A 27233-nucleotide genomic window follows, 5' to 3' on the forward strand; every position below is an offset into this window, starting at 1 on the left:
CCTTTGCACGAGTACAAACCATTGTACAATACAATACACACAAGGCATGTATACTACAATATCACACAGGAATAAGTACAATATAGCAATATACAATACAATGAAGACAGTGAATGATACAATATTAACCGCCATTTTTTTATTGTGGCAATGGCAAATCATTGTATGTTTTATATCATTGCATAAATTGTAACATTACCTTTATTTCTTTTATTCTTTACTCATTTTGCTTAGCATTATCAACCTTTCAACACTAATAAAAAAATCAATAAATGACAAATTTAATTATTGTAAACTTTTTAATTTATCATCTAATTAAATAACAATATGATATTTGCTATCATTCAATTTTAAAGGATGGTAATAATATGTAAATATAATATATTAAAGGACGGTAAATTCGTCGGTACAATTAACCTTTTTTCTTTATTGGATTCAGAACGATATGCAGAATTTGAGTCCCGGTATGACGTCAGTAACGATATTTTAATCCTTGGTCCGAACCAAAGATTGATCATTGGACAGATAAGCCAACACCGCTGTTGTTCTTACGACGTCACGCTGATTCCCGATCTCAGCATCCGTAGAATGGGCAAAGACTTGATGGGCAGCAAAAATCTCTATGATGTGTCCTCGAAAACCTTTCCTCTTCCTCGCTCCCTGCGGAATCTTCATCCCCAAGCCACACAGACACACACAAAAAAAAATTGATTGTTCTGCGCGATTATGTGATAAAATTCAAAAATGCAATTCCTATTTTGTACAACAGTGCTTACACAACGACTCTCTCGAAGAATATTTGGTAAATGCTCGTATTTTTGCAGGCGATTGTGCAGGGGTAGTCCAAACTTGCATATTTCTTCTCGGACATTCGTTGCAAAAAGCCTCGCCTGAGTCTTGCTTTGAACGAGGCTCTAAGCTCATTCATTGGTCGTCTCTCATAAACAGACTCAGCGATGATCTTGGCCTTCCAAACTAAAAATAAATTATATAATTTTACACATCTCCAAACCAGGACCATATTATTTAATTTTTTTTCCTATATTGTTTATGTGGTACTATTGATTTAGCATTTAGTGGGATCACTGTCCTACACATACTTCTCGATTCTGTCTCTTTCAACTAAATGAGTTTTCGCACTTTTGATAATCACTATCCTATAATTTTTTTAAATAATTCTTGTTTTTTGTTTTGTTTTAAGGTTTCGGAGGAAGAAATGAATTCGAACCTCCCGATTGATCGAGGATGTGACCGTTCATATGTCCGTGCCCGAAGTGCAATGGAAGTACTTTCCAATATCGTCAAGGGTATAAGGATCACATGCTTGATATATATCCATCGCCGAGTGTCAACGATTGACTCGATTTGCCCCGGATGTCAGACTCTGTACCGGCCCAAAAAATTATCTTCGAATTCGTGCTTTTTAAAAGTCTAATTTCATTGTTTAAGATACACTAACTTCCTATTTATAACCTGTTTTCCTTTTAAGCTTTCCCTATATATGTGAGACTTTTTCAAAGTGAGGTTTGGTTTTAGTTGTATTGCATTTGCATGAGTACAATACTTTACACGCAAGGCATGTATAAAACAATATACCACACACATTCAAATATCGTCAAGGCTACAATGATCACAGGCTTGATACCAGAAAATCGAGTCAATCATTGCCAATCGGCGATGGGTAAAATACAATACCACACACACATAGTATCATAGCGAGTTAGATTCTGCAATGATTTCAGAAAATTCTATCAATGTTGTTGATAATTCTGCAATGATTTCAGAGTACACGTTTTCTTAGTGCAAACATGCTCTTCTCATAATTCTTGGTCAACGTCTTTAAGAATGAAATGCAGATCAAATGAGTCATGAGTTCGCTGTTTGTGATCAAAATGATTGGTTTATTATGTCATGGTTTTTCTTGTCTATGCAAGATAATATCATCTCCCTAATGATCAATTGCAAAACCACTGGTCAACTATGGAAATTTCTTGAATTTATTTTTTTGGGTCGCAAGTTACAGCCAATGTGTCTCGTTACAAGAATGCGCTACAAAAATTTGTAAAAATATAACATGTCAATCGATGAAAACTTATTGAAGATCTGAAGCTCCATTGATCTACCATTCTTAGTTGGCCACAAGATCAGTCTTAGTTCACAGAGCACCTTTGTGGGTAATAACGGTATGACCATCACAGTTCTTTTGTAGATATAGAAGTCATAATGAAACTTGATAGCTTCTATATGAATAAGCTACAACATAAACAGAGCACGGTCATTAAAATGAATACAGAAAGTTTAATTTAACCTTTTAATCTGAACAGCAAGAGAACATTTTTGACACGGCTCTCAAGATTGCTTAAAATATATTTACCAGACAAGAAAACTATATCAAATTGAAGGTTGACTTTCGACACTACCGCTGAGAATCTAATGCATAAAAACATTTCTTCGTTCAACACATGAAATTAAAAAGACCACTGGCTGACATAGAATTTTGATCTCGAAATTAAAGCAATCTTTCCAATCGTGGTGCAAGATCGCGGGCCTTTTCCACTAATACCTTTCAAAGCACTCTATTTGACCAAAATGGGCGGGATAATCAAGCATATGAACGAACTAAGAGCTTAGTCAGGTTATCATGCTGATAATCATCGACATTTTTATTGATCGAAGCGCGAATACATTTGGCTCTTTCTATTGTTCAAACGATATTGATGAATCGATTTCGAGAGCTCAAAAGGATCGTTATGCTATTTCGAAAATTACGGGAATAATTTTTTACAGTGATACCTTTGAGACCGCACGTCTTGCTCCTCGACGAACCCCATCGACACCGAACTCAGCTAGGATCGGAGCAGAAAGCCTCAACAAGCTCTCGTGGATTTCTTTGGAAGCAAGAATTGCCAGCCAATTTAGGGTTTCAGACGATGAGATTGATGAATTCTTTGTTTTATGATGATGAGAGAGCTATAGCCGATCTTGTTTTTTAATATAAAACGACCGTTTTTTTTTTATTATTATAGAGTGAACTACAAAATAATGCTCTCATTTTCATATTTTTTTCAACTAAATAATGCCTTTACTTCTGAATTGGGCAAAATATAATAGCTTAACATATCAAATATCTGCAAAATTATACTCTAATTTTTAAAATTTATGCCAAATCATACCCGCACTTTATAATTGTACAAATTTATACCCTCACTTACTTGAGAATCAAGTATCATGTTTCTTTTTATTTTACAACATTTAGAATCATTCTCTCTTGATCATATGTATAATATTATATTCTCGTTAACTTTTTTTTTCCAGATGATTGTTAGAGACGATGGAGATGACGATGAGATTGCAAAGGGAATCATGGTCATAAGGTAGACATGCTTAGATGAGTTTTGATGATTAACGGAGTAAGACTATTTCGACCACCGTGGTAACCTTTGCCACGAGTAAGAAGAACGACGACAAAATTTGATTTTTCATTGTTAGTGAAGAAAAAGAAGAGCACAAACGTTAACGTTTTTGGGTTGATGCCCTCAGCGAGCATTCCCGCGAGGACGACGCTGTCCCATCAATTTATAGTATGGTTTATTTATGTAAATAACAACAATAAATTAAAATAAACAAGTTAGTTATAGTTTTTGTTCAAATACCTTTTCAAATCTAAAGCTTTCTTTTTATAGAAAATTAGTAAAATGGTCAATTTAAACGTTTGACATTGCTAAATAGTCAGCGTTTGTTAAATTTTAGGTAAATAATCGTATATAATGACGTGACCTAATATATGGATGTGACTATTTATCTCAGATTTATATCTGTAAATATATGAAAATGACTATTTACCTAAAATTTATTAAACGTTGGCTATTTAACAATATCAAACGTTTAATTTGGCTATTTTTCAAATGGTACCATTCTTTTTATTTTAAATAATTTTTTTCTTATTTTCTATGGAATTTTTGGCTAGTTTGTCGGCTGAATAGCAAGGTTGCAAACGTGCTCGATAAGTTGATGTTGATGGTGGGATGTTCGGCGTTTGATTTAATTTTTTTGTAGATAAGTTTTTTTTTTTTTTTTTTTGTGTTTAGATTTCAATTCGTTTATAATTATGATACAAGTTTATTGGATATATTGCGTATTGCATTTTTGGAGACTATCGATACCAGGGCCTTCTGTGACCAACAAGCTTATTAATTAAAGTGTATGAGAGTTCGGATGTACAGATTGGAACGAAAGGTCACACTGTTCATGAGATCGAGTGGTACAAAATCTTATCTAAATCCAAATTATAAAATCAAAATAAGAAAATTAGAAACAAGAAAAAAAAAACAAAAAAACAAAAAAACAACAACAACAACAACAACAAAAAATTATCTATGGCCTTAAAGACATCGCACACGAGGACATTCGAAAAAGTTACTCTTTATTAAAATTCATCTTGGTTTAGGAGAACCGATGGTCATTGATTCGGACACTTCAGAGAGGGCTGCGACAAATATGAAGCAATACCCGTTTTTTTTTTCAGGGAGAAATCATTTTATTATTATTTTTTTTAACGTGGACAGGATCACTAAATTTTATTAATAAACCATCAGTAGGAAAAACCGTAGTTACAGAAATTTTATTTATCAAATAAACTTAATAAAAAAATATATATATAAGAATATAGATTACACAAATTTTTATGACATCTATATTCCGTGTCATTTTTTACAATCAAAGATCGAATATGAGTCGATAAACTATCATAATTAAAAATAGTAAAACAATCCAAAGAAAAACCAAGCTTACTAAGCGAGTCAGCAACCATGTTCTCCTCTCGATACACATGTATATCGTTTGCTAAGTGGATACATTGTTTTCTCTCCATTATAGAATTATGTCATAGTGTCCATTTTCTGAAGAGATTATTTCTAAATTATGACCTACTCAATATCATTTTAATCCAAAATTCCATAAATCAAAATTAATCCAAAAGTATGATTTATATATATGTGTAAATACAAAAATACCCTTCATGAAATATCATTTTATTTTCTTTTGTATATAATTTTGTTATTTACTTAATAGTCACAAAAGCAAAGTTAGAGATTATTTTTTTGTTTGGTACGTGAAATTAAAAAAAAAAAAAAAAAAAAAAAAAAAAAAAACACTTGGAACATCTGAAAATCTGAAGAAAAAAAATAATTGTTTTGAAAATTTTGAAAATTCGTTTGAAGATTTATTAACATTGTCTTTTTATTGACACGAATGTCAATAAATCTTCAAACGATTCTTATAAATTCTTTGAAGATTTATTGACATCGTTGGCAATAAATTTTATGCATGTCAATAAATCTTTAACATACAAAATTCTTTGAAGATTTATTGACGTCCAGAAAATTTATTGACATCGATGTCAATGATAGGTGCGTTAATCACGCGTAAAACTCCTATTTTCCGAACCAAAAACCGACGAGTCCTCAAGTATTTTAATGGTTTTTGGTAGATTTTTGAGTAGTTTCAGGTTCAGAGGAGCAATGGAGCATCTACAGTCAATTTCGTGGAAAGATGACGGGATTCGGAGATAAAACGGTCGAAATAGAGTCAAAAAGAGATGAGCAATAAAATTGGCGACTATGTGCGCCGCGCACATTCCCTCGCGCGCCGCGCAAAGACCGCGCGCCGCACATACGGGGCACAAACCGTGAAAACGCACAGTCTTATTTGCGGAGCGCGCGTAACCTGGAGTTTGGTCCGCGCGCCGCGTATCGACCACCGCGCGCCGCGCGCCGCGCGCCTCCGAATTGCTGGAATGGGAAATTAACGTTTTCTGAAGATTTTTGACCCTTGGATTGAATTGGAAGGCTCGGATAACTCTGAAAAACACACATTCAGGGCTAAAAACACCTCTTGTAACCTAATTAACTCATTCTAGTTTGGAGTTGTTTTTTTTCTACTTTTTTGGTGCACTTTTTCTTTGAGAGCTTTTGCTTGGGAGCGAAGTTGAGTCGAAGATCCGACGAACCAGCAACCGTGAACTCCCATTTTTAATAGTTTTTCATTCTTTCCCTTATTCTCTATTACTCTAATTTTCGTTAATTGATAGTTTCATTCTTCCCGTCATGAATCTCATAGTGTTCTCTTATTATGGTTATGTTGATTCTTGTTTTGATCATTATGTTGTTGAATATGGATTCCGTTAGAGGCTAGATTTTTACCAGGGTTGCGATGTAGCCGGATTGAATTGGGATAGGGGGTTTCATCAGGGTGAATTATGCTTTGATTTACTTAATTATTCATGCTTGTGTGGATGTGTTCTTAATGCGTTTTTAGATTGGCCATCTTTAGGATTGTTTTTAGGAGTTTTCTGTCACTCGAGAGAGGGCTAAAACTCACGCTCATAATCCATGCTTCGTTTTGTCCTTAGGTTGCTAGACGGCTTAAGCTTAATGTGATCGTTTGAATTCTCGTGTTTATTTCTCGTGATTGTTTTAATAGGATTAGAGGCCGAGAGGATATATAATCCGTCAATTGCGTAGGGTGCTAGATCACTCGAGAGAGGCTAGTAATATCATAGGGAGAATGAGATTAGCGTGAGTAGAGTAGGTCAAGTTGTTTGAACCTGAAACCCCCGAGTCTTAATTTTTCGGTGAAGTCGTAACCCTCATTTTCTCTTATTCAAAGTTTCGTGTTACATTTCCGATGTTGTTTTGTTAGTTTAATTGTAGTCAATTCTTGCACCACCCACTTTAATACCGTGAAATCAATTTGCTTTAGGTTGTTTAACGTCGCTATAGTAACTAGTCTCTGTGGGATAGATATCCGTTACTTACGTAACACTATTACTTGTTCGATACGTCCGCTTACGTGTTAGTTATAAAAATATCGCAACAGTCAATAAATCTTCAAAGAATTTCCAAGAATCGTTTGAAGATTTATTGACATTGATGTCAACAAAAAGACAAAATGTCAATAAATCTTCAAACGAATTTTTTTATTCTTAAATCTTTTTTTTTCTTCAAATTTCACAAATTATTAGGTATATACAAGGCTTTGGAGGGGGTGAAACCGTGAAACACGTTGATATTGACATAAATCTCTCTCTCTCTCTCTCTCTCTCTCTCTCTCTCTCTCTCTCTCTCCACGTCAATTCTTCTTCTTCTCCGTCATGATTTCTTCTTCTACTTCTTCACCCAAAATGACAAAGAAACATCAAAACTCAAACCCAAACCATAAAGTTAAAGCCATGACGAATAAATCTAAATCATCGCCGGTAAATGAGGAGAAGTTCGAAACGAGATTGATTTCGGATGTGTAGTTGATTTTCGTTTGATTTGCTTGAATATTTTTTTCCATATTTTTTAGGTTTCCAAAAATAAAAATTCGTATTATCGACAATGTCAATAAATTAGGTAGATTATTGACAATCATGTAAATAAACTAGACAGATGAAATATTAAAAGAAAAATGATATTTCATTGAGGGTAGTTTTGTACCAACTAATATAAAGAAGTCATAATTTTGGATTAATTTTAATAGATTGCATTTTGGTCCAAAAGTATTGAAGAGGTCAAAATTTAGGAATAATCCATTTTCTTAAACCAGCGTTTCAAATATATTTATATATATCCTTATTATATGTATGTATATATATATATATATATATATATATATATATATATATATGCAGGGACGAAGCCATGAATCTAGATTAGGGGGGCTAATTTGCAACAAAAAATTCAAGGGGGGCTGATTTGTAAATTTTGAGGGTAAAAAAATGTAAAAATAAAATAAAAAAATGGGCAAAAAGTGCAAAAAAAAAAAAATTTGAGGGGGGTTATAACTCCCTCTCACTTTCATGTGACTTCATGCCTGTATATATGTATAATTTAGATGTTCAGATAAGGGTATTATAGTCCTTCAATCTTACTATAAATCGTCCATATCCTTTTTGCGCAAATAGCTCTTTGACTTTCATTCAAATAAAACATGGATTGAGTTTGAGATTAGCACGTCGAAAATAGAGACCCCACAAATTATATCCGCAAAACCTCCAAACGCGTTACATTACATTACATTACATGCCATTTCTTTTGGTCTCGAATAATTAAAACCTTTTTCTGTTTTCCGTCTATTACTTTTATATTCCCCCACCCTAAAGCAATCCTATAAATGGATTATAATCACTCTTTACTAGTCATTGATCTTGTTTTCTTTCAAAGAATTTCGTATTGATCCAACTATAATTAATTCATTTGTGTATATATATATATTATATGACCCACCAATCCATGTATTATTTAGGGTTCTCACAATATTGTACCCACCAACAATATGTATCATTCAATGCTATATAGGGCCATTCTCTCTCCCATCTGTTTTCCATTTTCCCAATGGCTTTTTCCTTAAGACCTTCTATGGGTTTTGATTGGTTTTCTTGTTTGGGGTTATTTCTCTCTCTTTCTCTCTGAAATTCCTCTTCCATTTAGTCAATGAATCATTTATAAGGGCTATATAGATTATATGGAAGTAATTTATGTTTTTTTATCGCATCGCCAATAATGCATGCATGGTATTTTACCATAAAAAGTATTTTGACGCTAAATAAATAGCGGGTTTGTGATTGGAAATTGTGTTTTTGGGTTATACTATTATTATTATTATTAGAATTCTTTTTTCTTCTTCTCCTTCTTCTTCTTCTTCTTTTTCTTTCTTCCATTAGTATGGGAGGTTGTTGTAGCAGTGATATTCATGGAAGAAGAAGGTCGGGAGGGTATTTTGGGAATGATTTTGACGAGAAGGAATATTATGAAGAAGATGAAGAAGATGAGATGAGATATGGAGATTCTGGGGCTCGAATAAGGCTCAAAGGCTCTTCTTCGCACACGTCAATGCACACACAACAAGGAAAAAAAGGGATCAACCAAGACGCCATGACCATTTGGGAGGTGAGAAAAAAAATCAACATGTTCATAACTTTTTTTTTTCTTTCATTTTCAACATTAATTTCGAATAATATTTCTGAATTTTTTTTTTTTTTTTTTTTGGGACTTTTTCAATCCCTAACCACATAAATTCAGGGTTAAGTAACTGAATTCTTTCGCTCAATCTTATCAATTTTTTAGCTCTAATTAAAACTAATTTTTTTTCCCTTTTTTTCTCTTTAATAAATTAAAATGATCGCTTGTTTATTTTCTACAACTATGCAAAAATGTATTATTTTCGAGCATATTGTTAGTGTCGCTAAAAATAATCTCCGATACATCTAATATTTGTTGAGGTTCTCTTTTTTTTTTAATCAAATAAACATCTAATATTTGTTTTGGTGATGGGTTGTCGTATATTTAATAAGAGATTTTGTGTTTTAAGTGTCACACACATTATTTGAAATTCCCGACACTAATCCAATATCATTATTTTTTTTTCCTCCGTAATTAATAAACACGACAAAAGCAAAAACTGATAAAAAGAAGAAAAAAAATGAATCATAATTGAATATACGAGAGAAGTGTAACAAGTGAAGGACCCACAAGCTGTATATCGACTCGGCATAGGCAACCTACCCCAAGCCAAGGTAGTGGAAAATAAAGCTTTAAGTTTTAGCTGTAACATTTAAGTTAAAAACTAAAAAAAAAAAATCTAAAAAAATTAATACTTATTACCATACCTATAACTCTATCAACTTTTTCATTGTGAATTTTTTGCCTGGCATAGAAAAGGTATCATTTTCATAAATTCAGTTCTCAATGATTTGCAACCACAATTATTATTATTATTATTATTTAATTTATTGTGTTAGTTATTTGCTGGCGAATTCAGAGCAACGAACAATATCCGTGTATAGTTAGTATAGTCATCTCTCCTCTCTTATATATCCAAGCTGTCGATAATTCACTTTATTTTTTTATTCGGTTTGTTTTATTTAAATTAAATAAATTATTAAGGAAAAAATTATACAATAATATAGCTATTTAAAACTAATTGATTAGTAAAATAGCTGAAGTTTCAAATTTCCAGCTAAGTAGCTATTCTGTTGTCAATGACACCAAGATTCAATTTTTTGTAGATTATTATCACTTTAAAAAAAAATTCATCATATAATCAAATTTTTATTTAAAGCTTATTTATTGCACATTATAGCTATTTCACTAATTTTAAGCAAACTTTGACTATTTAGTAAATTCATTAATCAGCTATCTAGCTAAATACCCAATTATTAAATGCGATGCAACCGAATCGTCGAGTGTAACACATTTAATTAATTAAATAATAATGGGTAGAGCTTCACCGGAGAGAACGAGATGTTTCTCTGCGGCGTTTTCGATGGCCATGGTCCGTACGGCCACAAGGTTGCGCGTCACGTGCGAGACAACTTGCCTTCGAAGCTCTCTAAAGCCGTTGAGCTCTCGAGGCTCAACACCCTCAGATACGGTGACTTTGACCTCATTGGCAAGGCATTGACCAGTCGTGGAGACGATGATCATGACGATCCAGGAGGCTATCATAGTGCCGGTTCAGAGGATCACAATCAAAACGATCATGGGAGCAGAAATAACGCCGAAGAAGAAGACGAAGCTAAGGTTTTGCCGCTTTCTTCTTGGGAGGCTTGCTTTATAAAGTCGTTTAGAGAGATGGACGAAGAGCTTGGCCTTGATCCTTCCATCGACAGCTTTTGCAGCGGCTCAACGGCTGTTACTGTCGTTAAACAGGTTTTTTTAGTATAATTATTATTTTATTTTTTCGTATTCAAATTTGGTTGATTAATTTGCGAAGCGAGAAAAATATTTATTGTTAAGCAGTTTTGACTGTTTTGTTTTTTTACGTCGCTTAACAACAAGCGACGTGAATAACTCTCCGTCTACTAGTGTTAAGAAAGTACGTGACTGACATTTTTTTTTGTTAATTGTTATTATTTATGTATATATAACCAATTAGAGAGAGATGAACAGTTAAGTAATAATCTAGTTCTATTTTTTAAATAATAGTAAAAAATAAATAAATAAAAAACTACAACTAAAAATTTAGTTTTTTTTTCAATGTATATTGGTCTAGTTGTCATCACCAATTTTCTTCTTTTTGGCCAAACATTAGATCTGTATATAGTAGCATTTTATGAGACAAGATTATATGACAAATCATAGTCTGTATTTTATATAATTTTAATATAGTGCATCTAATATTTATTTATTTATTTAGGGGGACAACTTGATAATCGCCAACTTGGGAGACTCTCGAGCGATTTTATGCAGCAGAGGATCCAAAAACCAACTCATTCCTATTCAACTCACAGTTGACTTGAAACCAGACATTGCAAGTGGGTTTCACTTTTTTGTTTTTTCAACTTCACGTCCAATTAATTTTCTAACAACAACCTTTCATACTCAATATAACGACTCCTTAACACAAGTCAAAAATACATCGATACACTCTTCAGTCAACCACTATACACATATTTGGGTTTGACTTGACCTCATTATTTATTTATTTATTATTATAGGTGAGGCTGAGAGAATAAGGTGTTGCAAAGGAAGAGTATTCGCAGCTGATGAGGAACCAGATGTGTATAGGCTTTGGATGCCTGATGAGGACAGTCCTGGTCTCGCCATGGCTAGGGCTTTTGGTGACTTTTGCCTCAAAGACTATGGTCTCATCTCAATCCCTGACGTCTCTTATAGAAGGCTCACAAGCTCCGATGAATTTGTGGTTTTGGCCACCGATGGGGTAAGTCACAAAATTTTTAAAAGGATGATACAAAATCTCCATTTGAAGTTGATTATTAATTAACAAAATAAATACAAGTTTTTTTTTGTTATCAAAATATTCAAAATTACGTTGTCAAAGAAATTTGTTTGATACTCCCTCTATACAAAAACAATTTACTACTGTAATAAATGAAAAATCATACGGACTATGCCACTTGAAACGTTAGATTTGTAGTTTAACCAATGTTTTAAGCATGTATAAAATATATTTGCATTCAATAATATGACATCAGAAATCAAATAATATTTTACATGATTGTTCACAGTATTTTTTTACATTAATTTTGGTAAATGACTAATTTATCAAAATAAACGAAATATTGGCTAATTTTTTAAAATCAAATCTAAAATTGACTAAATTTCTACGGCAATCAACTATTCAAACTAGAATATATATATATATATATATATATATATATATATATATGATTATTATTTAGTTAATTACATTTAAGATTTATTGAATTTCAAGTACATTGTTGACTAGTATAGAAGGTTTGTTGAATTTCAAGTTGAAGTTACGTACGTCCTACGTTTTTTATTGCTAGAAAGTAAACGGTTACGACACTCATTCATTATTGCATAGTCAGACTAGGAGGTGTATCATTTATGCATATTCATTATGGTTTTCTAATTCGTACTTTTGTTTAGACAAAAATAGAATCTTCACTTAAATCTTTTCTCTCATCCTATCTTCTTTACCAACGTTAAGTGGAAAACATCGTATCTAATTTTTTTCTTAAAAATGTGACCAAATAAATTTGGGCATTCTGAATAAATTAGAATTTTGTTCCGTTGAGGGTATAGAAATTCAATTTTGCTAGAAGTGGAACAAACCACTCATGTCTACAATACGAGATTAGATCTCCGGTAACGTTTCAGATTTTTATTTTTATTTTTTTTACACGGATCTCTTGTTTCATTGCAAAAAAATATATATCATAGAATCACATTGAGGGAAATCTATATTTAATAATACTTCTTACCTAAGATGTCAACAACACTCGAATTCACATAATACCACTTAACTTCCCTACATATATATATATATATATATATATATATATATATATATATATATATATATATTTCAGGTTTGGGATGCCCTAACAAACATTGAGGTGGTAACAATAGTATCCTCGGCTCGAAAAAGATCGACCGCGGCTAGAATATTGGTGAACCGAGCGGTCCGGGCATGGAAAATCAAGTACCCGGGTTGCAAGGTCGATGATTGTGCCGCGGTGTGTTTGTTCTTCAAAGACGCCCAACCGATCGTGTCCAAATCGAGCTCTCAACTAAGTCGCAATGGAAGCAGTGTCGGCGGATCGAACTACCACTCGTTTTCACGGAGCATCAAGTCTTATAGAAGTAATAATAGCATTGCGAGGAGCGAGGCCTCGGAGCATAGCTCTCAATGGGATCAATGGAATGCGCTTCAAGGAATCAGCCGGGTTAATTCCATGGTCAAGCTTCCGAGGTTCCTTAGTTTTCGGAGATCGGCTAGTGGGTTTCATGAAGTTGAATCCCATTGATTGACTAGGTTTTTTTTTTTTTTTTGGCTACATGTGACATGTCACTTTGTGTTGTTTGCTTTAATTTGCAAGTTTTTATTAGGTTAGTTCAGTGTGAGAGGAAAGACTCTTTTGAATTTGTCATAGAAAGATTAGAGCTATAGATATTCAAATTTGTTCAAAGGTACATATTTGACATTTTTGCAAATGTCCCTTGTTTTAAAGACCTCGAGCATAATTATGTGAATGGTGCTACAGAAATGAATTTTTTTCAATTCAGTAGATCTTGTTTAAATGTTTTTTTTTTTTTCAAGTGTACATTTGTGGTTTTCCCAAAGAGCTTGGAATTCAGAGAAAATTTTCAGTCTACTATATTTCCTTCTTTTCATATCTCAAATGGAGAGGTTATGGATTTAAGTTGCGATAATGATAATAAGCACATAATTTAGGGAAAAAATAACTTTCAAGAGTAGTAAATTTCAAGGAAAAATAGGTTAAAAAGAAAAGGAAGACAGAACTTAGTGTGATTAATGGAATGAGAAGCACTTTTTACCATTTCTAAGGGAAAATGATTTTTATTTTATTTTAACTACTATATTAGTCTCTTAAGGTTGGAACTCAAAAAATATTAAACATGAAAATTTGAAAGAAAATTAAAAATAAGAGAAAAATAGAGGGAAAATAAAAGTTACACGTTGTGTTTGAAAATCATGAAAAATAAAATAAGAATAAAAGAGGGTAATAAGAAAAGACACACAAATGCAAACCACAAAAATGTGAATAAAATATGGTTCCTATCCGATTTTCCACATAAATCGGAATCTCACCTCTACTTATACATTTTACCTCGTGTTTTCACTCTCATTTTATTTCCTATTACCATATTTTTCGGGTTTCAGACGTGGCAAAGCTAAATGATCAAACTTTCAATGCCCTTGTCTTAAATCTATTTGTTAATTTCAAATCAGGCTCCCTCTTAATTGGAGATCCCATGATTTTCACTCATTACACTCACCAAGTGTTTGACATATGTTGATCACGATATGTGATCTTACAATACCGCGAGAAAAAATCCAACCTCTATCGCTTACAAATAAGTTTATGACTTGGGACCGAGCATTACGTAAAACAGAACAACCAGTTTTTCCTCACTCAACTATCTCAAAAACTCACACTACATAACCAGATTCTTGTGGTAGAAAATATCATTTATAAGACTCAAACACAGCCACGATTTCCATGCTAGGAGTTCGATGAAGATCGCAACTAATTAATTCGGTGAAGATAATATAAATATATATATATATATATATAATAAAAAAAATATTTTTGAAAACTGATCTTACTAAAAAATACGGTCCGAATCAAATCTTGGGATATTAGGCGACGAGGCCGGCATGTTTTTACGCAATGTTAGAACATGATGCAGGACATATTGGATATGTTAGCCTAACTAAAAATCACCTAATCAACTTAACAACAAATCTTTTATAGACATCTCAATATAATTAATCTACAATCAAAGATGGAGCCGGACTCTAAATTTATGGGGGCCTAAAGTGAATTTTTTTAGGGGGGGACTAATTTGTAATTTTTAGAGTAAATATAAGAGGGAGAAAAAAATGTAGGTAAAGTGTAAAAAAAAAATTAAGGGGGTTTAAGCCCATGTTGGGCCGTAACTCCCTCCGTCTCTGACCACAATTGTTATACCAAAGACATAAAAAAAAAATTACGAATTTTTAAATCACATTTAAACATGTATCTTTACTAGCATGAAAAATAAGAAACCAATTCACAAAGCGATAGTGATCGAAGATGTAACCTTTGATGCATTCATTATCACACATTTGGTGGAGGACCCGCTATCTCATATTCCTTGCAAAGAACTATTGTGTAGTTTTCGACAAGAACAAAAGACTCTAACAACCACTCGTAAGAATCAAGACTATAATCTCAAAGAAAATCGTTGCTGGCGAAAATTAGGCAACGAGAAATTGATTGCGATAGATAATAATGATCATAACAAACTGTATAGTGTTTGAATGGGCATGGTATTTCATAAAGATCGAATATGAGGTGACGGGATGTGTAGTCTTTGACAAGAAGAAGGAGAGAAACTCTTAACAACCGTTCGTAAGGCTTTTGTGCTCATGCTCGTGGACCAAAATCTGAATGTTTGGCGGAGAATTCGAACTTAAGAGACCCAACATTTATTCTGTAAAAGAGAACCCTACACCAATAATAGTGTCTTACGTTAAGTTTAGTGAGGTCTATTTTTCTTTGTTTTTCTTTATTTTATTTTTTTTTTAAAACGTGGGCGGTGCCACGGAGCTATCATATAAGCCCTCACGTATGGCGGAGGAAAACCGTGGTTACAAGAGATAAAGCAAACAAACAACCACGCAACCAACACAGCAAGCCAAACACGAAGACTCTATCCCAACATGCGGGATTGAATCTCTCTATCATCGGCTCTAATAGCCTCTTCCGAGCAAGGAGGGACAAGCCCCATCCAAGTCGAGTTAGAACTTTGAGATACAGCAAAACGGGTTAAGTTGTGAGCCGCGATATTACAGAGACGAGGAATATACATAATCTTAAACTCAATCAAATTAGTTACCTCTCTCTTGATGTGATGCAAGATCGTCCCGAGCTCAGTCATGGGAATCACCCCCCGGCCACCGCCTTGACCACCTCCGAGCAATCTGAATGAAGCTCCAACCTCGAGCCGCCGATGCTACTAGCCAAAACTACGCCTTTGAGAACCGCAAACGCCTCCACAAGCTGGGGGTAAAACCTCTAGCTTGGGAAATCGTTTGCGAGGCTAACACCTTTCCGGTGTTGTCACGAGCAATACACCCCACACCGAACCCTCTCTGGTCCCGATCTAGCGCAGCATCCATAGTCACCGAGATTGTTCCTTGCGCCGGATGGATCCACCTAGGCTTGGTCGTCCTCTTCTCCTCTACCTGAGCAGTGGTCTTGTTCGCGTCTCTAAACTCGTTGAGTAAGCTCCCAGTCCACTGAACAAGCTCTGTCTGATTCCATGCTTTCTAATATAGAATTCAAACTTACTCACCTCGAGAAAGTCCGCCGCTCTGAGAATGTTGGCAAAAGTCTCGCCCTCCCGCGCGCCGGGAGGATCCCACCAAACCCTGCCTCTTTCCAAACCTTCCTACTCCATATGCAGCCCCAGAGCGCATGGTGAACCGTCTCAGCCATTCCGGAGCAGATAGGGCAGCGATCGTCAGTGATAACCTTTCTCTTAACCAGAGCGGTGCGAGTCGGGATCCGATCCTTGCAAACTTTCCAAATAAAGAGCTTCACTTTAGGAGGAACTCGGAGTTTCCATAATTTTCTCCACCATTCCTCCATCAGTGACTGATCGGACGAACTGGCTTCAAAGAGGGGTTCCATAGCCACCCGGTACCCACTCTTGACCGTGTACTCTCCATCCTCTGTGTAGTGCCACCGGCGACGATCAGGAACCCCTTCACCACCGTACGGGATACTTAAAATAGCCCTGGCGTCTTCCTCTGCAAACATGGCCCGAATGAGCGGAGCGTCCCAGTCACCATCCAATCTCATCAGCTCCGCAACTCTCATATCAGGGGGGATCCAAGGGGGGTCAACCCACGAGAAAGATCTCGGTCTAGGAATCCACTTTTCTCCCATAATCAAGACCGACTCACCATCTTTGATGTTCCATCTCATGCCAACCAGGATGATCTCCCTCCCCCAGACCAGACTACGCCACATAAAAGAGATGTTCGACCCACAATGACCACTCAAGATGTCCCCGTGTGGGTAGTAACTCTCGCTAAAGACCTTGCCCACCAAACTGTCGGGCCGTCTAAGGAATCTCCATACATTCTTAGCGATCAGAGCTTGGTTGAACTTTTCTAAGTCTCTGAAACCCATGCCACCCTCCATCTTGTTCCGCACGAGGACTTCCCAGGTAACCCAGTGCATCTTATTGGCCCCGTTGCAATTCCCCCACCAGAACTTGGCTATAGCTGAGTGAATCTCCGATATCAGGGTCTTCGGAAGCTTGAGGCAAGAGGCCACGTAACACGGGATGGCCTGAAGGATTGACTTGATAAGCACCTCTCTACCGGCCTGTGAAAAGAAAGAACCGTTCCAACCCTTAATCTTCTCCCAGATGCGGTCTCTCACGTAACCGAAGAGCTCATTCTTTTTCCGTCCTGTGAACGCGGGGAGACCTAGGTACCGTTTATGACATTCCGTCCTCCGAACTCCAAGGGTCTGGGCAAAGAGGTCCTCATCCTCCTTCGTCCCGACGTCTTTCCCAAAACAGACATCGGATTTCTGAAAATTAACCAACTGGCCTGAAGCCGTAGAGTAAACCCGGAGGATCTCCGCCACAGTCTCGCACTCCTCAGGGCACGCCTTAAAGAACATCAAGCTATCATCCGCAAACAGGAGATGGGACACACAAAGGTTTCCGAAGCGGACCCCACTAATAGCTCATGTCCGCTCCCCCGCTCTGAAAAGACTCGAGAGACCCTCAGAGCAGAACAGGAAAAGGAATGGAGAAAGCGGGTCACCTTGGCGGAGACCCCTCTGCGGAACCACGTGACCCCGAGTGGTCCCATTGATGTTGAAGGCAAACCGAACTGAGGAGACACATCTCATCACTTTTTCAACCCACTGGGCCGAATACCTGAGCCTTAGCATAACCGCCTCCAGGTAGGTCCACTCAACCCGATCGTAAGCCTTCGCCATGTCAAGCTTAAAGGACGCCCACTTCCCGTTTCCAAACCTGCCCATCTTCATAGTGTGGAGCGCCTCAAAGCCCACCATAACGTTGTCAAAGATAATTCTACCTCCCACGAACGCGCTCTGATTTTCTGAAATGGCCGCGTGCTTCGTGCCTTTAAGACGGTTCACAAGACACTTAGCAACGATCTTATAGACGACGTTACACAGACTAATGGGCCGAAACTCACTCACCCTTTTAGGTTCCTCAATCTTAGGGATAAGCGTAATGATGGTATCATTGATGCTTCCAACTTCTCTCCCTTCGTTGAGGATCCCAAGACAGGATTCCGAAACCGACTCCCCAACCACGTCCCAATATTTCTGGTAGAAGATCGCCGGGAATCCATCTTTTCCCGGGGCTTTAATAGGGTCCATCGAGGAGAGCGCACTCTTCACCTCCGTCATCTCAAAAGGACGTTCAAGCTCGTGGTTCATCTCCTCCGAGATCCTAGGACGGATACCCTCGACCACTGCGTCAATATCCTGCTGAGACGGGCGAGCAGAGGTGAAGATATCCTCAAAGTATCTGGCAATCACTCCATCAACCTCTACCCCGCTGCTGCGCCAGACCCCACTGTCATCGAGCAGGCCACTGATATTGTTACGCTTCCTCCTCGTCGTAGCCTTACGTTGGAAGAACTTCGTATTCTTATCTCCGCACTTCATCCAGTAGGCTCTACTCCTTTGCCTCAAAAACTGCTCTTCCTTCTCTAACATGGCGTTCAACTGTCTCTCCTCACGACGAAAGACCTCCATGCAGAAGCCCGGACCGGATCTGCCAACCAACTCAACGACCGCTTTTTGTTTCTCAATCCGGTTCTTCATACCTCTGTTTTTCTCATAGCCCCATCGCCCCAAGGCCTCTCTGCATTGTCTGAACGAATCCAGCAACGTCTGATTCCGGCCCCCTTCTCTATCTCTGTCCCAAGTCTTCCGAACCACCTCGTCGCATCCAGGTTACCCACACCAAGCTTCCTCAAAGAAAAATCTCATCGGTCTCCTAGACTGACGCGTGGTCCCGGTCTCCTCTGTACGCAACAAAAGAGGTCTGTGGTCCGAATTCCAGAACCTAAGATGTTGGACACTAGCCTGGGGGAAGAGGTCCCACCAGTCGTGGCTAGCAAGACATCTATCAAGACGTTCCTCTATCCCCCCTCTCATCCACGTGAAGGTGTCCCCCTCAAACCCCAAGTCCCGAATATCACAATCCACGATCATATCCCGAAAGGCCAAAAGCTGGCCAGGACCCTTGTCACGACCCCCCTTAATCTCTGCGTTTGTTACCACCTCGTTCATATCTCCTCCAACAAGCCAAGGACCCCTGTGATTCCCGCGCAGCCGACGAAGGAGCTCCCACGTATACCGCATCTGCGAAGTCACCGGATCGCCATAGATCCCCACAAATCTCCACATCTTTCCATCCTCACTGACCAAGTCACCCTCAATATGATACCTCGACATAGTCCCAAGTAGAAACTTCACTGACTTATTCCAGAGTAACATCAACCGTCACGCAGCCCTCAAAACCAATCATCACCATCACCCTCTCGGCCACGTCCTTCCTAAGTCTCGTCTCTGGTAGAAACAGAAAATCCGGCTTATAGTCCAGAACATGGGACCTAAGGATTCCCTTCGTCCCGAGGTTTCCCAACCCCTAGACGTTCCAAATAACGCATATCATTGCGATCGGCGGCCCTCTTCCATGAGGGGCGCCGCTTTCTCAACCAAATCATCCTTAGTCAAATCTGACTCAGCAGAAGCTCCTAAGTTACTAGTAACCAAAACCGTAGCCGGGACCTCTCCTTCAACTGTCTGCTTCCCTCCAAGATCACCCGTAAATGAAAAAGAAGAGGGAAAAATAGAGCTTTACTTGGTTCGTCTGGGCAGATGAGGAAGGCAGAGACCCGCTCCCGGTGGCCTTCGGTCCTGAGTTGGTCTTCTCTCCCCCCGCTTCGAACATGCGAGCCATCTTCTTCACGTTCCCAATTCTATCATGTGTCCAGAGTTTACTCCTATGCACATATATGTTAATAATTCCGTACTTTTTATTTCACATGATGTCATAGCTTTGTCCTATAGATGATTTTAGAGGCTAGAGCAAAGTTTTCAATTTTAAGCTGAATGACGATGGCATTCATTTCATTTCTACTACTGAACTTTTTTATTAAGCAAACTAGTCATGTACTCATGTTTTTTTAAAGGGTATTTGTACTATGATCTTATTTTCTTCTGGCTTTTCTGCTATTCATATTTTGATTGTCGTTTACTCTAGGTATAATTAGTTGAATTTAAATTAGTAAAAACAAATAAATAAATTGTTGAATACATTTAAAAAGTGCTTTAATTTAAAAGGATATTAATTTGTAATACTTATATAGTTAGGCATGAATCTATGTAATAAATACAATTCATAGATGGTCGGATTTGTTTCCAACTTATTTCTTCCAAAAACACGACAACAAAAACCCTTTTTTTTTTTTTTTTTGTAATTTGTCCAATGTAAGATTTGTATGATACAAAATAAAGTAACTATAGAGTAAGTAAAACTGACTGACCATCCCAAGCACATTTTAAATATTTGATATCCAGCAACTACACTTAAATAATATATTAATACAGAGTCCAGACTTGGTCTTATTGTTCCCTTCTACCAAACACAGTCCAATGCACATCAACTTAAAAAACGAATATTTTAGACAGACGAGGTGTGTAAGAAATGAGAAAGGAAAAAAAAAAAAAAAAATTAAAGCTTCCAAGCATTCAGATTTCAGAGAAAACAGAAGAGCAGAGAGGAATAACTGGCTCAAAAGTAGAAAAAGAAAACACCAAAAACCAAAAATAAAGTGTCATCATTAAACTCAAACACACAAATCTCTACTTTCATTCATTAACACGCCAAACACACACAAAACACAGCTCTGCTTTCACACCCTGTAACACGTAAACCTTCCCGTGACCACTCTCATATATTTTATAATTTATTTACGAGACACACAAATGACACAATCATATATTTGACATGATTTAGCCCACAAAAAAAAAATACCTTTGGCTCAGTCAAATATTCAATTTCTTTTTCTTTTTCTTTTTCTTTTTTGAAAAACCCATCATTCACCAGTTTTTACAATACCAATAAACCCAAGCAAGGCTTGTGAGTTGTGACCACTTTCAACAAGAAGTCACTCTCAAACACAAGACACAAAGCATAGCAAAGCAAAGCAAGTCACTTTGATTTTATTAAACAAAAACCCTTTTTTTCCTCTCACTATACTCAGTGTATTTTATGGACACAGCTATAATAAATAAAGAAAATCCTCAAGAGTCAAGACCCCACTTCTCAGAAGACAAAGACAAGGCACTATTTTTTCTTTTTCTTTTTCTTTTTCTCTATTTCTTTCTTAAGACAATGGGACAATTTGTCAAACTTTTTTTTCTACTATAAGCCACATAACATAACAAAAAGCACCATTTTTATACATCACAAACAAAACTAGTAGTACTCTAACAATATCAAGGTTTAAAAAAAAAAAAAAAACCCAATAAGAAAATTAATTAAGTGGTTTCACTTTCACACCAAAAAAAAAAAAAAACACAAAACTTGTTACCATTAGCTGAAAAAATTAACATATATATATAAAGAGAGATTATGAGCATGATTAGGTGGCGGTGGTGGATTTTCTGACGATGTAGCGATAAGCGGCGACTTTTTTGCGGCGAGAGGAAGTGTTGTCGACGGAGAGGACCAACTTTCCGGCGAGTGTGGGAGTAAAGGAATTGTGGATCGCCTCTTCGCCGGATTTCATTCTTCGTTGCTTCTCGACCGCGATTGTGTAGCTTCCCTCGGCGCTCGGCACGAACTCAGCGCTATACTCTAATTCCCATCCACCAACTACTATGTCCCATGTAATTGTTGCACCACCCTATTTTTAGTTTTTGCATAAATTAGCCAATTATTAGCTTTTTTTAATTTACACAAGGTAAATACATATATTTCACTCTTGTTTCGAGAATGCGTAGAAGAAAAAAAAATGCATAGTTTATAAACAAATTAACACGATCCTAACGGACCTAATTTGAGTGGCAATATTGCAAGTTTTGTAGAGAATAAATGTGATAGTGATATAAGAATGAAATAGTAAAAATACAAATTCAGTAAAATAGAATGAAATAGTAAAAATACAAATTCAGTAAAATAGAATGAAAATGTTGGCTTTCCTTTAATTTGTAAATTTTTTTGTTTTTATGGTAACAGTTTTTCTTTTTATATTGAATAATTACGCTAACAGTTATAAAAAAAAAAAAAAAAAAAATAAAAAAGTTTTTTTTTTTTACTAAAATACAGTTATAAAGCAATCAAAACTCTGATTTTATATGTTTCCTCAAGGAATAATAATAAGTTATTTAACACTACGCTTGTTCTTTGTTGTTGGGAAGTATAGTATACGACAAATATTACAGATTATTTATGTTGGGCAAACTTTTATTTGAGTCATTATCAGAGCCTGATGCCTGATGTTTTCATATTAAAATTTGAATTCTTTAAATATAAAAATTGACTAATTATCCAACAAAGATAAAACCTGTCTATTTTACAATTTAGTATAAAAAAGACAGTTTTCAAACAAATTATTACTCTATTGGAGTAATAATTCGGCAAAAGAACAATTTCAAATTAAAGTGTCACATGTGTGATGTGAATGATGATACTTGAACTCAACACTATATATGAAAAAGTCAAAAAGCGGTGACTACAATTTTCTTACATTTTAAAATGCCTCTGCAATGGTTTTTTTTTTATATTTTTTTTTTCGCTTCGAGTAGTGTATCCGTAGTCTTACGTTTTAGATACTTTATTATATATGTTTTGAAATTCATGAATGAATTGACCAAATGACCTGAAATTCACCAATCTTAATAGGGCTTTTTGTACTTCCATAATCAAACCCACTGTTTTTAGCTTTTTGTAACGTGACATCAATTTCATGTTTTCTAATTTCTATATCTATTTTTTTAGATTATTATTACAAAAATTTAGCAATATAAACCCCATAAACTTTAGCCAACGTTTTGTAAATTTTTCGTAAATAGCCAAAAACTATTGTAAATATTTCGTAAATAATCATATTTACTAAAAAATTACTCTACGTTTTTTGTTATTTTTATAACGTAAATAGATTTACGTTACTATTTATAAAAAATTAACGAAACGTTGACTATTTCAAAATTTCTAACTAGATAGCAACCGGACCTTATTATTATCAAGAGAGAGAGAGAGAGAAATAGAACCTCAATTCCTTCAATCTGAATGTTGACTTTCTCGCCACCCTTGACGGTGAATTCAGAGGCAGGTTTAGGGGGACCATTTTGCAAATCGCTGAGTCGACTCAGTCCGCCGTACTGAACCGGCACATCTTCAGGCCTTATGAACCTAAAAATAACAGCAACATTTATATATCCAAAACTTAAAACCAACTCATAAATAGCAAATCCAATTATTGGTCGTTTGGTCCGAAACTAACTACATCAAGTAAAAATGTACTAAGCATAAAGTTATGGTTTCAAATATTATTTTAAAAATTTTAAGAAAAATATATGAATATAAAATCAACAAATAGTATAATTTAAATGGCTAGTATACTATTTTATATATTTTTTTCAAATTGTTGTAGACGTGTAGGCAATTAGGTGGGACAGTGTGGGACTGAGAGACATGAGCACATATCCTATTTTTCACTCTACGTTATCAGACAAAATAAAGAAGAATTAAACAAATTTAGCTCATTGTATAAATCTGTTTCCTCTTTTTCGTTTGGGAGTAAAAAAGTACCAAAACTTGAATTCCGAAGCAAAAACGGAAAATTTTGACAAAATAGTAAATAAAGAGCAATGGAAGGGAGAAAAAAACAGTTCCCAAATCCAATCAATAACCTCTTAAAACAAAACGTCAAAAAAACTAAAAAAAAGGTAAAACAACCCACCAAAGATTCTCTCAATCAAATTTCTCAGAGGAAAAAAAAAAACAGTACATAAATAAAATAAATAAATAAAAAGACTTACTTGTAAAGCGTCTCAGCAACATTTCCTTCCTTGGAAATTACAAACTTGCTCTTAGTCCATTGTGTCAAGAAAGGACTAAACACCGAATACAACAAGCTAAAGTACCACGGCACATTGATGAAAATCTGTCCCCCAAAATAAACCATAATTCAATAAATAATAAAATATTTACAAAATTATAAATAAATAAAAAAGTGAAAAAAAAAATACCTTTCTGGCGACCATTTCAGGGTAATTATCTTGGAAGAGAGAGAAGATATGGTTAGAGGCGGCCCTAAGCTCGCGCTTGGGCATGTCCTTGAGATCGGTGACCTGGATGAGAGAATTTACACCTCCGGGCCTGAAATGCAATAAATGAATTCCTCTCTCAAGCACCTGCACCCTCCACCTCAAGAAGTTTTGCAGTTTGACCTCGTCTCCGAAGATCCTTTCATACATGTCCTTGTCCTTAAACACTCCGTACGCGTTGTAGCAAACCGGGTGTCCCTCGCGGTCGAAGCCGTGCATGTAAGCCACGACGCCTTCGAGCTCCTTCATTCCCAGCTCCTCCTCGACAACCTCGTCGGCTCCGAACTCGGCGCGCCACGTCAGACACTTCGTCAGCATCGCCAGCGCGTCCGGCGCACGGAAGTCGCGCGCGCGTAGGAACTTGAGCAGGACCACGTCGGCTCTCTCGTCGTTCTCGGCGAGGAGATCGATTCCCCAGAGGACGGAGGAGGAGGGCGATGATGACGTGGCGGCGGCGAGGCTGGCTTTGAGGTCTCGGAGGGCTTTCTTGTGGGAGGGCTTGAGAGTTGAGGAGAGGTACGTGTCTTCTTTGAAGGAGGTCGTGGCGGGTTTCAAGGCCGTCGCGGCTTCCATTAGAGACGAGACCAAGCTCTTCTTCGTGTTCGTGTTCGTGTTGTTTGAGACCTGTTGTTGTTCTTCTTGAGGACTTTCTGGGTCTGGGAGTAGAACTGCGGTGGATTGGGTCTTTGTTGGGGACTCCATTGTTGTTCGTTGTGTTGTGTTGTGTTGCGATCTCTCTCTCTCTCTCTCTCTCTGTCTCTCTCTCTGTGGGAAGAGATGGCAATGGTATGGTGTGCTTTACTTTATGAGGTTTTTTATTTCGAGGGAAAAAAGTAAGAAAACGAGTGAGCAGAGTGAGAGAGAGAGAGAGAGACAAAGAAGCAAAGAGACAAATGAAGAAACGAGATAACACTGATCATATAATAGAGTAGAATTACTTTTTGGTGTTGAGAGAGAGAGTGTGTGTGGGTGTGAAACGAGGCCGCGATTTTAGTTTGAAAACTTTGAACTTTTTTTTAAAATGGATTTTTTTTTTTTTTTTTTTTTTGGGGAGTTCTATTTGTGTCGATGTTTCAAAATAGTGCTCTACTAAAGTTACTAGGTAAAATGTGAAAAATTCTTTTAACTACGGTTAATTTGAGATTTTGAGTAACGAAACAAAAAAAATATATATCTCGGAGTAACGAAACAAATTTTATACAAATCTAACTGCTCTTTTAACTTTTTTTTTCACTTTTTAAATAAAACTCCACGTACGAATTTTTATTCACCTCAAATAAGATCGAATTTTTATAAATGATAAGATTATGCAGTGTAGTATTGGATCTCAAATTTGTTTTATAAGTCCGATTCACCCGATATTTAAGAAGAATTTCATACGTGGTAAATGGATTAAATTATCATATGATTTAAACTTGAGCTTATGGAAAAAAAAATGAAAATTCACTTTTAGAGGACACGAAATTTGGTGTTTTATGTAAATGAATTATTTCTTTCAGTATTGATCGGAATTACACTCACTATGAAAGGGAAATTTTCATTTAATTGATGAAAATTTTCATTTCCATACATAAAAAATAATAATTAAAATAAATACATTTTTGAAAGATTAAAATGTATTTCTTTTTTAGTTAAAGACTAAAATGTAAAGTGAAAAAATTGAGAGTAATTTAGTTTTTCTAACTCATAAAATCTTACAAAATATATACTAAATTTATATATAAAAATTACATATTAAAACCATATTACAAACTTATAGAAGAACAACAACAAAAAAAAGTGGAGAAAACGATAATTTTTACTAAAATTAATATATTAAAACTATATACTAAAAAAATATATATTATAAAATTTATAATAAAATAAATATATATTGATATTGTATGAGAGTTAGAGTGGTTTAAGAGAGTAGGAGAATAAATTATTTGAGAAAGTTGTGAGGAAATAAAGTAAATAAGGGTGATATTTATTATCGGAGATGAAAAATGAGGGATTAAAAAAATAAAAGAATAAAAAAAAATGCTGAAATCAACGGAAGTCATTGGAAGAAACAGTTTCGTATCATTTACACTGATTTTCTACTAGTCAATGGAATGAATAATTTCTTCCATGCATTGTCAATAGAAGAAAAATTTGTATTCCTTTAAATTGTCGGAAGGAATAGAATTCCACCCCATTTATATTCCAAATGCCCTAGTTTAATATGATTTAAATTTGCAAAAATAATAAGTCGTATTCGTATCGAAAAGACAATAGTACACTTGAGGGATGAGTTATGAACTCGCTACAATTAGAGTAATAGCAAGAATACTGGAGGCATGAAAGGATAATAATCGAAGGAGTGTCTTATTTTTGCAGAGTAGATGATTATTCATGGCCTTTGATATGTTTTATGAGCTCCGAGTATTATGGAGAACATGTCACAAATGAATTGGTCTTCTACAGCTGGCTTGCGACACATGTCTCTCCTCAATCGAAAAATGAGCAAGGCGATTGAGGAAGTGGTGTTTAAATGCTCTTTGCCCTCCAAGATTTGTCATTACACGGGCTCCGGGCCATTTAACGACCTGAGCTTGAATGGTCAAGCTCGACCTTACGACAAACTAACGTCAAATAAGCCTCGCTATTTTGACGACTACATTGTTTAAAAAGGACAAAACTTCACCTACATGTTTCTCCTTCCCCTCGGGCTGGGTGAGATCGTGGATGCTTGCTCTTGTCGGCGTGCATTCACCACAGGAGGAGGGGATGCATTACAGATGTTATGTTGGTATTTAGCGACAACAAAGCTATTGCGGTAGCAAATTTCTCGTGATCGGTGGGTCCTCTTCCTAATCTTTGTTTCTGTCTC

General features: G+C 36.0%; 3 protein-coding genes across 3 annotated transcripts; 1 reads left to right on the top strand and 2 right to left on the bottom strand.

The window, feature by feature from the left end:
• The first annotated feature begins 8336 nt into the window (after positions 1-8336).
• Positions 8337-13612, top strand: LOC149405563 (putative protein phosphatase 2C 65). Its single transcript, XM_089607296.1, has 5 exons — positions 8337-8930; positions 10263-10691; positions 11179-11296; positions 11480-11703; positions 12839-13612. The coding sequence occupies exons 1-5, from the start codon at positions 8706-8708 to the stop codon at positions 13274-13276; spliced, it is 1434 nt and encodes a 477-aa protein (XP_089463422.1). The 5' UTR covers positions 8337-8705; the 3' UTR covers positions 13277-13612.
• A 5382-nt stretch (positions 13613-18994) lies between these two features.
• Positions 18995-19498, bottom strand: LOC149405564 (uncharacterized). The gene has a single exon (XM_089607846.1). The coding sequence runs from the start codon at positions 19496-19498 to the stop codon at positions 18995-18997; it is 504 nt and encodes a 167-aa protein (XP_089463972.1).
• Positions 19499-21490: 1992 nt separating this feature from the next.
• LOC149405565 (SEC14 cytosolic factor family protein / phosphoglyceride transfer family protein) lies at positions 21491-25295 on the bottom strand. Its single transcript, XM_089607297.1, has 4 exons — positions 24305-25295; positions 24095-24219; positions 23324-23465; positions 21491-21957 (listed from the first exon to the last, which is right to left on the bottom strand). Exons 1-4 carry the CDS (start codon positions 25082-25084, stop codon positions 21694-21696), a joined length of 1311 nt encoding a protein of 436 aa, XP_089463423.1. The 5' UTR covers positions 25085-25295; the 3' UTR covers positions 21491-21693.
• Between the last annotated feature and the right edge of the window lie 1938 nt (positions 25296-27233).

This window comes from Urtica dioica, chromosome 2, assembly GCF_054948205.1.
Source record: "Urtica dioica subsp. dioica isolate 48M chromosome 2, U.dioica_male_clone48M_v1_H2, whole genome shotgun sequence".
Taxonomy (NCBI): Eukaryota; Viridiplantae; Streptophyta; class Magnoliopsida; order Rosales; family Urticaceae; genus Urtica; species Urtica dioica.

Excerpts from the sequence above, each read along its gene's own strand:
- LOC149405565 (XM_089607297.1), bottom strand. The coding sequence starts at position 25,084 with ATGGAGTCCCCAACAAAGACCCAATCCACCGCAGTTCTACTCCCAGAC. Across the intron at positions 24,220-24,304 it reads CTGAAATGGTCGCCAGAAAG|ATTTTCATCAATGTGCCGTG; the intron begins GTATTTTTTTTT and ends TTTGGGGGACAG. Across the intron at positions 23,466-24,094 it reads GTTGCTGAGACGCTTTACAA|GTTCATAAGGCCTGAAGATG; the intron begins GTAAGTCTTTTT and ends TGTTATTTTTAG.
- LOC149405563 (XM_089607296.1), top strand. The coding sequence starts at position 8,706 with ATGGGAGGTTGTTGTAGCAGTGATATTCATGGAAGAAGAAGGTCGGGA. Across the intron at positions 10,692-11,178 it reads CTGTTACTGTCGTTAAACAG|GGGGACAACTTGATAATCGC; the intron begins GTTTTTTTAGTA and ends TTATTTATTTAG. Across the intron at positions 11,297-11,479 it reads CTTGAAACCAGACATTGCAA|GTGAGGCTGAGAGAATAAGG; the intron begins GTGGGTTTCACT and ends TTATTATTATAG.
- LOC149405564 (XM_089607846.1), bottom strand. The coding sequence starts at position 19,498 with ATGTCGAGGTATCATATTGAGGGTGACTTGGTCAGTGAGGATGGAAAG.